The 17,171-nt window shown below is 38.8% G+C and overlaps 1 protein-coding gene across 3 annotated transcripts in view; it reads left to right on the forward strand.

The window, feature by feature from the left end:
- Positions 1–17,171, forward strand: part of uacab (uveal autoantigen with coiled-coil domains and ankyrin repeats b) — a 54,255-nt gene that overhangs the window by 10,894 nt on the left and 26,190 nt on the right. For 2 of the 3 annotated variants that reach the window (XM_015051924.1, XM_015051926.1), the window contains exons 2-3: positions 13,045–13,175; positions 16,126–16,214. In XM_015051924.1, the coding sequence (XP_014907410.1) occupies positions 13,045–13,175; positions 16,126–16,214 (220 nt within the window). Of the gene's footprint in view, positions 1–11,663; positions 12,437–13,044; positions 13,176–16,125; positions 16,215–17,171 lie in introns of those variants that run through there. The other variant, XM_015051925.1, reaches the window with a different exon arrangement.

Raw genomic sequence — 17,171 nt, forward strand, 5'->3', positions numbered from 1 at the left:
AATTTAAAAAAAAAAAAATGTTGTGTTTTATAATAATTTAGTTTTTTTTTTTTTTTTTTTTTTTTTTTTTATACATACTCCTGTGAAGTGTTGTTTGTGTTGCAGTCTCTTAAACCTATAAGGGATCTCCCAAACTGCTAAACCTTAAAGATTTAAAGGCTGCAGTTTTGCATCACCCAACTGGTCGCCTTTAATCTTTGCCAGAAGGGGGTGAGACTTGATGAAATCCTCTTTTTTTTTTTTTTTTTCTTTTTTTTTTGCCCTCCCGCTTTTTAAACATATGTCTACTCTTTGGGGCTCGGATTATACAGATTTACTCCTTAATTATGTTAATCTGTTCTCTGATTAGAGGTCTGTTCAGGGTGACAAACTAAAACACCGGTGTTACAAAGAAAAAAAAATGATGGCATTGTTTAGCCTTGCTAGATGACAGAGTAAAGATCGTTCACCAACTCTTTGAACAGGATGCACCGTCTCTGTTTCTTTTGTTTGTGGTATGAACCCTAAACAGCCAGGTATAGAAGAAGGCCTTTCGACAGAACCCCCCCACCTCACTGTCAGGTTCACTGATTTCTCAACCTACCTTTTGTTTTTTGTCGATTATTCAAAAAGAAAATAGTCTTAATGCTTGAGCCTACTGGGTAAACACGAAGGTCAATTCCTTAACACATAAGAAATGCTAGTGCATATCCTCACATGGGTAAAATTAGTGAACTTCCTGAGTTCATACCACATCATCTGCAAGGTCATTGTTTTTTGTTGTTGTTTTTTTGCAAAATCTGACAAATATATCAAGCACCACCTTCAGTAGGTTTCTAAAAATTACAATGTTTGTGGTTATTCTTGGTGAATCTGTGATCAGACTTCTTGATCCTTCATCTGTGTGCAGGGCCTTCTTCTAGCACAGATTATTCGGCATAAACAGAAACCAAAATAATTTGTTTGCATCCTCTTTCCATGCAAGTTGCATGTTTTTCTTTTGTACGAGTTAATATTCTTTGTCCGGTTTAAATTTGATACATTTTAATGCAGCTAAATGTGATCAAAATTGGATGAACTAAAATTTATTTGGCTGGTTGCAAAAAGTCTACATATTAAGTATTAACATATTAATGTTCATATCTTTAAATTATTGTTACCTGACTTGAAGAAATTATGCCTTATAGCAGACTTGGGCATAATGGTTTTGAAGCTATTGCTTTAAACCATTAAAATTTCATGTACATGTCATGGTGCTCCTACAATATAAAATTTAAGAAAATTCCAGGGAAAGTTGGGGACTGAGTGGAGTTTGGTGTGGGTTTGCTCTCCACTCAATCCCGCCTTCCCTGTTCCATCCTACACTTGTTTGTTGACATTTATAGGTTTAAAACTAAAAGATTTCACACATTTGAAATAATTTTGTCATGCTAAAAGTTTTAAGCGGCATGTCTGTTATGCAACGTTCAGACTAACTGAACCCAGCCGATTAGCATGCTAATATAAGCATTGAATGTTATTCCATAAGGAGGAGATTATCAAGAAGTGATAATATTCTGCACAGTAATCACTTTTACTTAAATTCTATTCCCAAATTAATCAAATACGTTTTCTCTGGTGTTCCTCTAAAATTCTCTATGTTCTTTTGTTTAAGCTGCTCCAGAATATTTATTTATTTGTTTTTGTTAACTTGGCTGAAGCTGCATTTAATTGATTTAAATTTTCCTAAATGTTTTTCTTCCAAAAAAATATTTGTATTGTGTTGACTATGGCTGGTTGTCTGCACTCTGTGTTCTCAGTAACGACAAAAGAAAGTCATAGACTTGTCTATAACATAATATTATTTCAGCAGGGTTCATTCAATAAACATGTTTATTTTAAAAACAAATTGGATAATGTTGTACGTTTTTGCTTAATGGGTTTGTTTTTACAGCGATTGTATTTATTCTGTGTTATCATACCATGAAATTTAAATAATTTAAATCGCTAAAAACTTCAAAAAACATTTCTAACCCACCATACGATTGGTCAGATAAAGCAAACTAACTCATGCAGAGGAGCTTCTCAGCACACAGTAATTTTGAGAAAAATAACTTGTACTTTCGCTGAGAGTTTAAGAAAATTAAAATTAATTAATTCCTAGAAATGTTTTTATAGACTGAATATATTTATGTTGACCAATTATTACATTAACAATTCCTGGCAGCTCTATTTTGAGTAACGCGTCGGGACGGATGTGGACAATGGGGAGCAAACTGTAAGCGAGGATCAGTACAAGTATATGTTGTATATGGCTGAATGTTGTTTTGGCTGAACAGTAAGTGGCATTCGAGGGACGTATGATTTTTAGGATTATGGTCTGGCTCCACGGGAGCTGCCATGAGGTCATCTCAGCAGAGCTGCCCGTCTGTGTTCCCGTGCTGTGCCTGTCCTGGGCTGCATGGAGCTCAGAGCTCAGTCATGTCAGAGTCGCCGGAGAACACAAATGTGCATGTTGTGATAAAGTCACTCCGTGCGTTTCCGGTTGTTTGTCATATTTGATTTTTACGGCATCATCAACTGAGGCAGGCTGTGAGTGATACGAGCCGTCTGTGTTTGTTGTATCATTTAGAGAGAGATAACCAGTGTTGGGGGGCGAGGGGGGGGGAAGGGGTCGTCGGATAGAGGACTGAGTTTACTGACTGAGTTTGGGTGGGCTTGGGCTGACATCAGCTGTTCCTCTCTCTCACACAAACTTGCACATACAACCAGTCATGCTGAGCAACAGGAGCACAAAGATTTTTGCTGATGTGGAACAAACTGGCTCAGATAAAGCCTCTTTAAACCATTCTGTCTCTGTTTGCATGCTTTCTTCTCTCTCCAGATTATTCAAGAGTCTCTAAGCTATGAAAAAATGTCATGCTAGTAACAAAACTAAATTGTCCAGAAGTTTAGTTCAAGTGATGGTGTTGCTTTTTTGTTTTTTTGTCAGTAGCCTACAGTCAAACTGAAACAGCATTTTACAATCCGATGTATTTGCGTTATAATTTTGTTTTGCCACCTCTGTTTCCCATGTAGAAGCCAGATGATGTAGAAAAATTCAAAACTGAACCTGGCATGCTTGTCGGAATGCCGTTTAGAAGGCGCAACCTTAGAATTACCTCACCAAAAATTTAACAGCGCTACAGAAATAACTATTTGTTTATGGCGTTGTAGCTCATACTGAATTATACCTGTTTGCTGAAAATAAATGCCACATAGCAAAAGTTGATGAAGTGCAGCAAACATAAATTAAGAGGAAAAATGTGGGAATAAACAATAAAATGTAAAACTGTGATTATTACATAGCCGTTACAGTCTATGCAACAGATAAATCAGACTCATAACTCTGTCAAAATATTTTAACATTAACATATTTGGAGAGTATTCTGCTGAAGGGCACTTCCTGAATCACATAAAGGACTCAACGAGCCTGCTGAAGAGGGGAAATTGCAGCCGCTGCCATAACAATGAAGTGAATTAGCTCCATCAAACATTAATCTATGAATGTTTTTACAGCAGTTATGTTCTAGACACAAAGAAACTTGACCCTGCAAACCAATGTAAAATTTAACCAGGCTGCAATTTGGACTTCCAGGTTCTGCTGCTTCAATGCTCCCTCTAAATGTTTTTCTGCACAATATATCAAATTGCATTTATCACAATACCACTGCCTGCAGCTGAAAATGACTGCGAAGATGTGGTATTTGGTTGGATCATAGATTTTAAGTTTGATGCATGCAAATTTGACATTCTAATAATATCGCTGGCCTTTGAAGTATATTTGTTGTGGCAGAGGTGCTAAAGATTATTGTGGACATTGTGAAGAAAGAGAAAAGCATCAGGAAATTGTGGAGAAATCGTAATAAATATTGTCATATGTTCAGTAGTGTAAAGGTTTTCCTGATGTCTAACAGACCTACTCTGTGCCTTTAGAGCATAGAGTTAATGCAAAGTATTTTATCCCCCAAGTTTCTGATAGCAAAACGCAGACTGTGTAAGTCCCAGGAAAGGGTCAAACTACCCTCAAGTGGATAAGTAACTATTCTGCATGTCCAACATGTTATACCATGTTTGTGCCTCTTGGGGTGAAGGCAGTTCTGTTTCAAAATTCAGTGAGCCATTTTAGGGTGTTGGCTGCATCGCTGTGTTTTCAATCCATTAAAATGACACGTGCCAAAATAACTCAAGTTCACATCATCTCCATAAACAAACCAGTGCTTAGAAATATTGTATTTCTAAGCCACCTTTTTGAAACACCTTCACTAAATAACATAAAAGTGAGATATCACTACTTTGTTCAAAATTAGACAACTTTCTTTGATATTTGTTATAGAAAAAAAAAATCAAATGAGAGGAAAGTTTTGTAGATGGCAAGATATGGTGAAGAGAAACAATGTTGCATTTACAGTTAATCTTAAAGACATTTTGAGATTTGGAAAGAGATTTTCATTGGAAAATGGTCACAAGAAAGAAAGCAACTATTTGACAGGCAAGTCCAGACTTGCTTTATAAATTCCAGGATATTCAGAAATCTCTGATTTCTAAGAATATTCACCCTGAACATTTGATTTTATTTTTTAAAAGAAAGAATGCCATTGTTCTTTTCTCTCAAGAAGCTTTTATCTATTCTTTTTTTTAGCTGACCATATTAGTCTATGAATTTTGTGCTACATACTTGGCACAAGCAGTTTACCAAGAAGGCAGAGAAAGAGAAAACATATCCAATATTAGAACAACACCACCTTTGAGCTAATCTCAATAAAAACAGTACCAGTTTGACCTCCGCCCCCTCCCCCACCCTCAGTCACATACCTCTATGTCCGTCTGCATCTGATGACTTATAAATGCTGGCTGTAGAAGTGTCAAGTACCAGCATGCCCAAATATTTGCTTGTGTAACCAAGCACGGGCAAAATATTGTTTTTCTTTCACCCCTCCATAGTCTCATTTTCTTGGGATGAGCTCGCAACAGCCCTCATTTATCAGAATATTCATTTTAGCAAATAATACTTTCACATGTGTAAACATGAATGGTAGATGTGCCCATATTTCTTGTCCTCTTGCCTTGCGTATCCTTCCTAAAAATAGAAATTCAAATTGTGTTTTGTATTTTACATCTTTAAGGTAGTCGTTATATTATTAATTTCCTACAGGGTTCCCCCCACCCCCATTTGTGTCAGGAGTTTTTTCTTGTCTGGTTTTTATTGCCTCCAGCTCTGTCTGCTTCATCATTGTTTTTTTTTTAATTATTATTATTTATTTTGTACATCACCAAACCCAGCTGGAACAAAATCAATAAAATCAGCAGCCAACCCAACCAAAACCCATTATGGTGCAAGTTTATTTCTTCTGGAGGGGAACATTGTTGTTCAATGATAATTATAAGAAAGTGTGACCTAAAATATTAGGTAAACTCGTACTATGATGACAATGTGAAACATTTATGTGAAGTTTGAAGTTTAGGTGAGGTACCTCCTGTTTTCATTGCTCATCCTTGAGATGTTTCTACAGCTTAATTGGAGTCCACATGTGGCAAACACAGGTGATTGGAGCAGATTTGGAAAAGGCACACACCTGTCTATATGAAGTCTTGCCATTCATATCAAAGCATAAAACTGAAATGAAGTCAGTGAATCGTCTGATTGTCTCAAGATACAAATCTGGTGAAGAATGGAGAAAAGTTATACAAGTATATATACACTTTGTGTGTCAGCATCTGCGAGAGCATAAATTTTGCCTTTTTAATTTCTCAGTCTTTCTAGAACAGTCTTGCGGTAAGCATACAACAGCCTTCTTGTTTTTATGATTATGCTGAGACTATCTCCACTGGCAAACTGGCAGGGCAAAGTTCATGGTGTTTAGGCAACTGGAGAGCTGATCTCCTGCTTTGCTCTCGGAAGCAAAGAGAAAATGGCTCGGAAAAGCTTTGCCCTCTGGGTCACAAGTCATCCAAAAGTGTGTGACCTAGCAGATGGATTGATGAATAGTCTCCTTCTATGGTCTGTGGGCAACACAAGTTATAATGTCTTCAGGGATTCACCAGGAATCACCCAGTTGGGCGACTGAAGTAAAACCAGGCAATCATAAGACTTCCATCTGTCCATCCATCCTCATAGAGTAGATTTGATGGACTGAACTTGTTGTTTTTCTGTCCACCACCAGAGGGTGTGGCAGTCTCTTCTTCTACTTTCAGTCCAGGTAAATGGCTCTGGGATAGCTGCTTGTGGCCAGTGTTTGAGGTGCATACCAAAAACCTGACACCTGGTCTGGGACATCAGTTTGCACCTGACCTGATCCAAAAAGAGACTTTCTCTCTGTAGCATCGACTTACCTGTCCTTTACTGACAGATCGAATGCAAGCCTGCTAGATCTAGTCACTTTCACACCTATCCTTTGCACTCCTTTCCACATTGTTTATCTCACACATACTCCCAGTCTTTCCCTCCTCCGCCCTTTTTGTCTTTACTCCAGGGGGTTTTCGGTTACACACAACATGCCCAGACAGTTGCGCACAGTTCACAGGTCTTCAGTCATAGATCAGAGGGATGTGCGTGAAGGGGCGGGATCTAAAACCGCAAACGGCAGTCAGAGAAAATCCCTGTTGAATGAAAAAGGCTCGCAGTGTGGCACAAAAGGGGAAAGTATGTCATTTCGATTATGTATTTAAAGACGCACTGATCATTTTTCCCAATTCACACGCAATGTATTGCAACATATACAACAAAGTGTTTTCTGCGTGCCATCATCATAATCCTGGATGTTAAATGTCCTGTTTCTCAGGATTTTTTTTTTTTTTTTTTTTGTATTTTTAATTGCATGTCCACTCACCTTTCTTTGGCAACAGCTGCGATTCCCATAATGTGTGGAGATTTCTGAGGCACAGTTTATGCTATTTGAGGGTCTCTGTAACTCTGAGCTCTGCTGGAGTATTAGCCATTAACTTCCATGGTGGTATATTGCACCAATAAATCAAATTGTCACTGAGGTATTCACACAGCATGTGTAATGTCACAAGCAGGTATCTCTGTGGAGATAAATGATAAAATTAGAAAGCAGTGACTGGAGTCATTTCTGCGCATGTCTTTAAAGGTACAAAGATTCTGTCCTAGTAATACTAGTTTTAGTTTTTTTTACACTATGTGGCATTTATAGTTTGAATTGTTTTCAGTGAAATAATAATAATTGTTTTTTACTTAAATCAACAATAAAATTCACAGCTTTGGTCAAATAAACTGCTAGGTTAAAACTTTAAGAATATTGTCTCTGTGTTGGAAAAGTAACATCAGTTTTCAAACCAAACTGAGATTAGCTTTGCAAGAAATATGGTGTTTTATGACCATAACACCATTTTCTGATACCTTATTAGTCACAAAAATTAAAACATACATAACTCGTTCAAAAATAAGTCATTCATATGAACTCAAGCTAAATATTTTAAAGCAAATCTACTCCGGCATCTTTAATTTTATAGCGGTCTTATACAGTCCCATGTTAATGATAAGCATTTTCCAAGATACAGATGGTTTATATTTTATAATAAAAGCATGTAGTAGTTCTTCTGCTATGTCAGTTTTTTCACCTGTCTACATAAAAGAGCACCCTCTAGTGTACTGGAATGGAACATCAGATCACACTAACTAGAACTTTTGTTTGTGCATATTACTGATTTCCCCGTTTTATTCAGCATGCTTGTTTTTCGACTTATGCACTTCCAACAGATGCCTATAAAATTATTTTGAAGAGTTATTGTATATATTTTTCACAATAATAATTCATCAAACTTCAGCAGTCCAAACAAAGTGCTGTTGTGCTCAAACAGAACTTTGAGCACAAAGTGCTTCTATGCTTCATCTTTTGCATAGAAATTTCATCCGATGTCTAGCACAATCCACAGGCTCAATGGTCATTTGGGGTTTTCCACAGGTCAGAGTCCCTTGTAAAAAAAAAATAAGGAAATGAATTGATAAAGACCCAAACTGACCTGGAGCCACCTGATGTTATCTTTAGTTTTGCAAATAGGGTTTAGCTCATGTTGGTTAGAGAGCTGCATAGCCTGTACTTTACCAGCGCAACCTCATTTGGATGTATTAATCAATCTTTTCAACTAAATTTCCTATGAGAACTGTATAGGCATTGCAGTTGATGCCAGATTAGTAATTTAAACCTAAATAATTTCTGATTTGGTGATCATTCTGACTTTGTAGCAGCTTGGGGCATGATTTGTTGTTGCAAGTCTTATTTATAGCAATTATTATGAAACCCAGTGACTTTTCTTTTAGTTTTGTATTATTTTATCCTTGGTGGATTTTGCACCATCTTAATAGCTTTGTGGTAAAATTACACAAATTCAAAAACTATTAAATCATCATAAATGAGTATTTATTTTAAGGTATTTCCATTCGATCTGGCTGTGCATGTTTTTCTTGTCGTTGGACAATGCTCAAAAATAGGCACTAATTTCTGGAGGAAAAAAATTACACCAGTGACAACCTTCATAACCTAAGACTTCAAAACAAAGCCTTAGTTGTAGCTGAGTTAACAATAATTTGAGAGAGACTGGCAGCTGAAGAGCTACATAGTTAAAAACCCAAGTGTTCACAGGTTTGGTGTCATCAATGTTTGAAAGGGTTAAGTGCGCAGAGTGGGATTTCTCCTCGTAAATTTCATAGCAGCCAAGGTTTCCACATTTTGATTCTGTCTTTGTGTCTAATTGATGTGGAGTAAATGTAGGCCCAACACCTTTATTTTTGGTGACACATGTTGGTGTTATATAATCATTGTAAACACTTAGGAATCCGACTGATCTCTGGTGTAAATTGGTTTATTATTTTTTGTTTTTTTAGTATTTCTTAAAATTCTTGATCCATTCTTGATGGAATGTGAGTGTATTCCCTTTTTGCCATTTTAGTGAAGTATTAATATTTTTTGTACTAAAAAAAACAACTCCTAGTGCCTTTACTTTGCTTATAAATGTCAAAGGGTTTAGATTATATGACTTAATATCTGTTTGCAGATGTCTCCCGCGATAACTATCATCCTCTCACTCATAATTTAAAACCATATCAGTCATTTCATTTTGCTGAACACAACTATCATCTAACATATTTGCGTGTAGTTTTTATGTTTTGGATTTGGCTTCGGTCTGTTGTCATGACCAGTTGGATATTTTCTGCCGGTGATTTCATCTTTAAGGATATTAGACACCCATTAGGTCGTCTGGTAGCTGGGAGGGGGAGGAAAAAGAGGTGTTGGAAAAGATGTACAGCCTGTCAAGTGAGGGCAAATCCGAAGTGAGGTTGACAAGGAATTCTAAGTGAAGCATTAACAGACACCCAGAATAATCAGTGAAGACAGGTAGGGACCTAAGCTACCTTATGAAGTGTCAGGTGATGTTATGTCTCAAAGGTCATTCTGTTTAAAATAGAAGCTTTAGGTAATGCCTTTGTTTTATTTGTATAGGATTGAGTACCATTACGGTATCTGTACTAAGCAGTTTTTTTTTCCTTCCAAGAGATAAAATAACAAAATTCTCAAAACAAAATGAGTCTTTTGTCAAAATAAGTTGAAACTAAAATCCATTTGTTGGAATGAGGTGATGGGTAATTTGTGCATACCCTTTTAAATGAAAACAAATCAAAAATGAGAATACATGCACAAGGAAACAAGGGATTAAATGTGGACTTTGGTACAACCAATACAGAGCTCTAATCTATCTATAGTGGGAACAAGCAGGTAGTGTTTGTTTAAGAAGGGTTACAAACTACATCTGCTACACAAAGCACCAGGATTTTTAAGATTTAATTCCTGATTCACCTATCAAGGAAGAAGCTCACAGTTGGATATTAAAGTCAATAAATAATGTTAATAAATGTTGACGGCTATTAATTTAGCAGGTTGTAAAAAAAACTTTATTCTGTGGGATTATTGTCACAAGTTGCTATCCTTCACAAGATAGTAATTCAAAAACAAGCTGGACTTCATTACCGTTATTGCTGCAACACAGACTCTACAGGAGATCACTCCTGCCCACACCTGCAACCGTTTCAAATGATTCTTGGAAGGCAATTAAAGGAGGAGTCCCTACATCTTTTTTCTCTTTGGTTGAAATTAATAAATTGTTTGTGAATTGAACTAAATTGAATGGACTGCTGAACTTTTTGTTGTTTCAGTAAAACTTCAGGAAACCTGTCATAATGCCTAGCTATACCACATTTTTTGCTTTTATTAGAACCTTTCAAGTTCTCCGAGTCCAAAAAAAAATAAAAATCCTGATGCAAAACCCTTCAGTCATAAGATGAGTTTATTTTTTCCACAGGACATTAAAAATGATACCTAAGCATTGAGCTATCTAGACTCCTCTTTCGTGCAACAAGTATTGTTCCAGCCCTTGTTGCCATCATCCCTATTATTAACTAGTACATAAACGGATTCCCAAGCAAATCCACACACAAGTGCTCCCGTGTGAGATATTTACGTGACTGCCGTATGCAATGGCGACGTGCCATTTTGGCGTCTTTGTCTCCATGCGAGGGTGAGCAGCTTTTGTAAGTTGACACCTACTTCTTCATATGACATGTCATGTGGAGGAGGTCTTTTTGCATGTTTGTGAATATCACTGTTGCTCTGTAAACGCCAGTCTGGCAGCAGGCGGTAACCAGAGCCCACAGGGAGCTGATGCCGTGCGTAAATTAAACGGGCCCTCCATGCATTCTCCTTTCCTTGGGGTTGCTGTGTCTGTGCATTTTTCCCACCGAGAGGTTTTGCCTCATAACAGTGAAAGTTCTGCTTTTAATTTGTGTCGCAGTAAGTTAGTGGAAGTTGAGCTGTGGATGTGAGGCTGAAGTTTCGTGCGATTATGTGTAAAATGCCTGATTGAGCTTTGCTACTTTGCAGAATGGATCGCGGTGCTTCTGTCTTCAACAATGTGTCCCTGCATCCTTAAAATTCATACAAAAATAGTAACATGCCCTTTAACATGAGGTCACAGATCCTAAGTTTTGTCTTGACAGAACTATTTAATCTCGTAGATTCTGTGTACTTTGTTTTTTTTTTTCTCGTGGGACTGTTCTGTCAGGCAAAAATTTAATCATCCAGACCTCTTCATTGCATGTAACTTGTTACAGTTAAGGCTAACATACCCTTGCTAGCTAGCTACCTAACATTTTTGTGACCGTCGTGTAAGTGCAAATTTATCATCGGCGGGCTGGATGACATTTGTACATTTCTGAAGAGATCCAGGTCTTAAATTCCAATCTTTATGGTCTTTAAAAAGTCTTAAATTTGAGTTGGGGAGATCTGCAGAGACCCGTGTTCAAGATGAGCGGGTTATCTAGAGGTTATTATGATTCTGTCGTGTCCTGTGAGGGTCTTTGCCAAGACTACTTCAAATGATCTCCTCTGACATTAATATTTTCACTTGGAGGCTGTAGGGGAGCAAGGTGGGGGGGCAATGTAAGCAAGATTTTTTTGGCTGGCCTTGTTTTATGTTGGCAGTGATGAAAGACACCAAAGCCATTACTCATTGTTCTGGCATGCCCAGAATGTATTATTAGCTCCCGTCTTCCTATTAGTCTCTACAGAAAGGTTGGAGGGTCAAAAAATAAAGAGGTAACCAGTCTGCAGGGCTGTCTGCACTGCTGCTGTTTACCAGGGAGGGGGGGATATTTTAGACCTCCGAGAGCTTGCATATTTACCCCACTGAGCCTGACTGACCTTGCCATTTGGTGGTGTGAAGAAGCTGGAACCACGAACGGCAGAGAGACGAGGCAAAGGGAGAAACTGTCTGGTTTGATAAGCAAGTAGCGTTTGAAGATAAGACTCCAGAAAGCAGGATTGTTTAAGCAGAAGAAGACTGAGCTAAGCAGAAGGTTTCAGGAGAGAAGCGAGGAGGGGGGTGGGGGACTTAGTGGGAGCAGTGGCCGTCGGTGGAGAGAGGCAGCCAGACTGAGCTGACTCTTACCCAGAGGAGGAGTTGCAGTTGCCGGCCAGGGCAGGTCCCGGTGCTGGCAGGGCTGGCCCTACTGCTTCTCCACCTCCATTCCTTCCTCCCCTCTCACTCCTCCTTCATTTAACTATCACCCAAACTGCTGAGCAGTGATGGATTTGCGAGCTGAGCTCCTACGCAACAAAGGAATGCTTAGAAAATCTTAACAATTAAACTTTTCTGCCTGTAGTAAGGGTGGGGGGGGGTGGACTAGTGGGTCACTGCTGGAAAGACTTCTTATCCTTTTGTCTCATCTGTGTTGTTGCACTCACTGGTTGAGTGCACTGAGAAGACAAAGGAAGTTCTTTTTTTTTGTGTAAATATTTTTTTTTTTTTCATTTTTGTTTTTATTTCGTAAACCGGAACAGTGGCAACGTTTTCAGTAGCACGGTGCAAGGACCAGCTCCACTCACCCAAGATGAGCCGCTGGCTGAAATGCACCTCCATGCACTTTGTATGTATTCCTTTGTTGTTGTTTTTAAGTTATTTTATTTTTACCGGTGATTCGTCTGGGTTTGTGATTTTTCTAGATATGGTTACATAAAGTCAGACAGAGTGGAAACAAAATGAAGGAATACCTAATCATGCATATAGATTAGCGGTTATTGGTTAACTGGCTACATTTTAATCTATTTACACTTAAGTTTGTTTTGTTTGTACTGAGATTGGATGTTCAGTATAAAGGTCATGTTTTTTCTTGGAGAAGGACTCTGTTCCCATGTTTTGTATCTGTCACTCATGCGTTGATGGGATTGAGTGCTGATTTAGTGAGGTTGCTGTACAGCGCATTCTTCGCATATTTCTGCTCTAACTTGTGTTCCAAACAGTTGCTGTGAAAAAGACTCAAAATGACTCAGTATTGTTCTTTTTAAGTTCACAAATGTCCCTTTTTTATCTAAAAGAATTGGAAATCAAAATCCCATTCTTACATTTTACCCATGAAGCCATGAGGGGCTTCTTCCTTATATGGCAGCAGTTGTCCTTACATGTTGAATCAAGTCTCTGTGGAGAGTACACATTCGGTTCTGCATGTCTGATGGTGTTTCTTGTTGTTTGTCTCAGAACACAGACTGGAACAAGTACGATGATCGGTTGATGAAGGCGGTGGAACGTGGCGAGGTGGACAAGGTTGCCACTGTTCTCGGCAAGAAGGGCATCATCCCCACCAAGCTCGACGTAGAGGGACGCTCTGCGTGAGTAAACAAACGCATACAAACACCGCTATGCTGGATGTAATGAGCAAAACGGATTAAATTTGTGCTAAGCACCTTTTATATGTTCCAATCAAACTCCTACATTTAGTTAAGACTCCCCATCAAGAAGCCCAAACATTAACGTTCTCTCCACACCACGTGAGATTCCACGTCTTGTCCCTCAGATAAGGAATCTAGCGTGGAATTTCCTTAATGATTACCTAACCGGTTGATCTCTTTTTATGTTCAAGGTTTGAATAATAAAAGTTTCATCCATGTGCCCTGCAAAGGACATATGTTCCAGTTTTATATTTTTTTGTCTATTTTTTATATTTAGAATTTCCCCTTCTTTCTGTCCAACTTACTTGAGGTCAATGTGGGAGTTGGCATAAAGAATGTTTGTGGACACAGAGAGCTTGACCACGCTGACCAGAGGCTGTTTATGTAGTCCTTGCAGGAAATGACTCCCTTCCAAGTCAAATCAGATCCACTACGTTGTTCCCAACAATAACTAATCCATTTAGGCCCAGCTGCAGAAAATGATCAAGATCAGCTGATATGTTGAAGAACTGGCTTAGAGCTGTTTAGTGGAAACCAGAGTTTCTTTTTTTTTTCCCCATCCAGAATATCTTGATTATTGGTCCAACGTGTGGATTTAGAGTCTAAATGTGAGTTATGTAGGATTAGTGGACCAGTCAGCATCTGTTGTGTGCATAAACATCTTTATGCATCCAATAAATGCCTGCTGTTATTATCAGGTTTGAATCTATTTCTGACCACTTTTGTCAACTAACCGTATCTGATGGTTTCGCAGTCACGGTGACCGTACTAGAACCGGCCGTACCCAAACAAAGTTATTCTCAATATCTGGTGTTTAGACTGATCTGAACTATTGTACTGTAAATCTTCTCAAATGACCTCAGTATTTTGGAAAAGAGGTCAAGCTTTTACCAAAGTCTGTCCAAAACGCAAAAAAAAAAAAAAAAACCTGAACCATAATCACAGCTCTTGACGGTCTGTATATAGTTTCAGCAGGGCCACACACAGACCGCACATGTCCGTGGCATCCCAGCCTTCGCAAAAGCGGACATGAGAATGTTGAACGGTGATTCCCTGTAATCACGAACCTCTGAGGAGGAACTAATTACAAACTGTTAGCCCCTGTACATGATCGACTGTGCCTTGGATTAGTCTCGCTGTGTCCAGCTAATGAATTCAGCCCAAGCATTTCTGTCTCGGCCTCCAGCTGAGTAAACAGTTCACATCTTTCCTCTGGCATCAGCGGGGCAGGCCCACCCATAACCCGTACTTATTCTGTGCCACCGTGTCAACGAGGGGTCGAGCAGCAAAGCGGTCTACATAATAGCACGGTGTCTGAGGCAGGTGCTCGCTGCGGCCTCTTGAGTAGAAGGTAATGATTTTTGACAGGATTTCTCCAAACATGCACAATTGACGTCCTTCATCATAACCATTTTTACATCTACTATCACAGATTACAGAGCTTCTAACTTGCAGAGATTTGCTGGTGGAAATCATGCAGTTTAGGTATTAATATAGTTTTTAAAGGATCAGAAAACAGTCTTAAAAAAGTGCAGGGCTGCACTGTTGCAGCTGCTTATTTCACCAAATGGATGTGGGATCATCATATGGTTTAGATACATGCATATACTTTATGGATTACTCTTCCAGCTCCTTTAAAAATAGCAGGCATGTCCTGTAGAGAGAAATGACACCTCCACTCTCTGAAAGGCCAATTTCAAAGCTTGTTAACAAGCTTCTGTGTAGGGAAAATGTACATTTGTCTACGCCATCAGCTGTTAGCTTTGTTACTGTTAATTTGTTTTGGGGTGACCTCCTGCTAAGATCTGATGGAGCAATGGTGGAAAAGTCTTTTACTCTGGGGATCCTCTGAATGACTTCTTGCTCTTTTCTGGATCTAAACTGATCCTGACTTAACATCAGATAATTCATTAATGACATTCATAGGAAAAGTAGCTCACTTCCTCTCTGACGTGTCATAATTTTATCATAACTACAGAAGGTGCACCTCTTCACTTTGTCATTCCGTTAAAATGTGTCCAGAATGATTTATTTCGTTGTTATATGGAAAATGCTCCGGCTCCTGAACTTGTCACTTGTGTCCACCAAACATGATTTGCTCTGGTCTGCTTCCTGTCTGCTTTTTTGCCCCTCCGAGGTCACGACCCTCCTCTGCTCCCGAGAGGACCAGCATCTCCTCGCCATCAACACGGCTTTTAATATCCACGCCAGTGTTGAGGTGACAGCCTAGCTGTCTCCTTGGCAGATACTTCGGGGCCTGGTGTATAAACGGGTTCATGTGGCTTGAGGGCTGACAGGCTGAGATTAGTTTACATACAACGGCTTTGCAGCCCTTCATGGCTGGTGGCAGCAGAGCGACCGCGGATTACATCAATGAATTTCAGCCGGAATGTTTCAGGTTGGGACTGATTATGGAAGACATGGCGTGAAATTGATCAACCAAGGATGTTCTTTTCAAGGCAAACTTGCTCTTGGTGAAATATTTTTGAAAAATGTATAAATTTGAAGCTTAAGACGGATGAAGTTCTAACATTTTTAGCCCACTTCCAGTATCCATATTTTATGCATATAAAAATGTCTGATTCCAAATATAGAACGGTGCGTTTTCTGTTTCATTCAAAAGTGCTCATGTAGCGTAGAAACACCATATTATCTTCTTACTTGTTGTCATGGAGGGTTCTTGTTGTGTACCTCAAGAATGCTGATCTTGCTGTCAGTATGGAGCCAAGTCTCCATTTTCAGTTTGTCCTTAAGTTTCACCCTCCCCCTCCTCTCCACCAGGTCACTTCTTCATGCGCCTGTCCTAAATCTCTGCCGTCTTCTCGCTGGTCCATCAATCTCATATTTGTTTTTCATGTCATATCTTTTTGCCGTTTATTTAAACTCCCAGGTTTCATCTGGCAGCCACGCAAGGACAGCTTGAATGTCTCAATCTCATGCTGGGACACAATGTCGAAATCACTGCAAAAGACGGCTCTGGTGAGTTTGGGTTTAGCACAAGATGTAACCTTTGAAGTGTAACATAATATTCAGCCCGTGTGTGTAGTTGAAATCAGAATGTTTTTAAGCTACCACAGAGAATTTGTATTGAACTTGCGTTGAATATTGAGCCTAATTTAGCCTAAGTTGTTTTTAGTTTGGCAAATATGCTTTTAAAAGGGAGACAAATATATGCAGAGGAAACGTTGGTTAAAGTAACTTCTGACTTGCTGTCTCTTCAAGAATAAAATAAAAAATGATTCTATAAAGCACAGCTAATGTGTCATTGAATTCTAAATATTAAAAATGCGTAACTTTTATAAAAACGTTTTTTACATATTTGTTTCAACTGTTACTATGTCATGACTATGTCAGGGTATGAGAGATAATCTGTGGAAAAATCCAGCTGCTTGTGGGACCTACTGCCTTGGAGGAAGGTCTTAGTGTTATCAGTAATGCTTGTGTGCACTGCTTAATGTGCCGATGATGGAGAAACAACTCGCCGTTTCAGAAAAAAACATTTTTCGCTGTCACTGGTGGCTACGCTAACTAGCTAGAGCATTGGTAGGGAAGGAGTTGTAGCATAGCAGAGAGCAAAGGGGAGAGTGTGAGTAGTGGACTCATGAGGGTGATTGACAGCGACAAGACCTTCCTTGCTTTGATTGGTTGTTTCGTAGTGAGTGGTGTATTTCTGCTGATGGCAGTAGGACCACAAGGAGGAGGCAGAGGAGCTCAATTTTTTTGTCACCGTATATCCGTCTCATCTTATACTGTCAGAACATACTGACAGTATTAAATTATAAAAACTAGAACAAATGTCCTAACCCAAACTAAAATATTTCTTGTCAGTTACTGCAAATGTTTTATACCTGCAGAAACAGATAATCATCCCTCCTCTTTCTGCAGCTGCTCATCTAAACCAATGGAAATTGGCAAAAAAAAAAAAAAAAAAAAAAA

Source organism: Poecilia latipinna, unplaced genomic scaffold, assembly GCF_001443285.1.
Source record: "Poecilia latipinna isolate Pla-1442-1.1 unplaced genomic scaffold, P_latipinna-1.0 Scaffold1074, whole genome shotgun sequence".
NCBI classification, from domain to species: domain Eukaryota; kingdom Metazoa; phylum Chordata; class Actinopteri; order Cyprinodontiformes; family Poeciliidae; genus Poecilia; species Poecilia latipinna.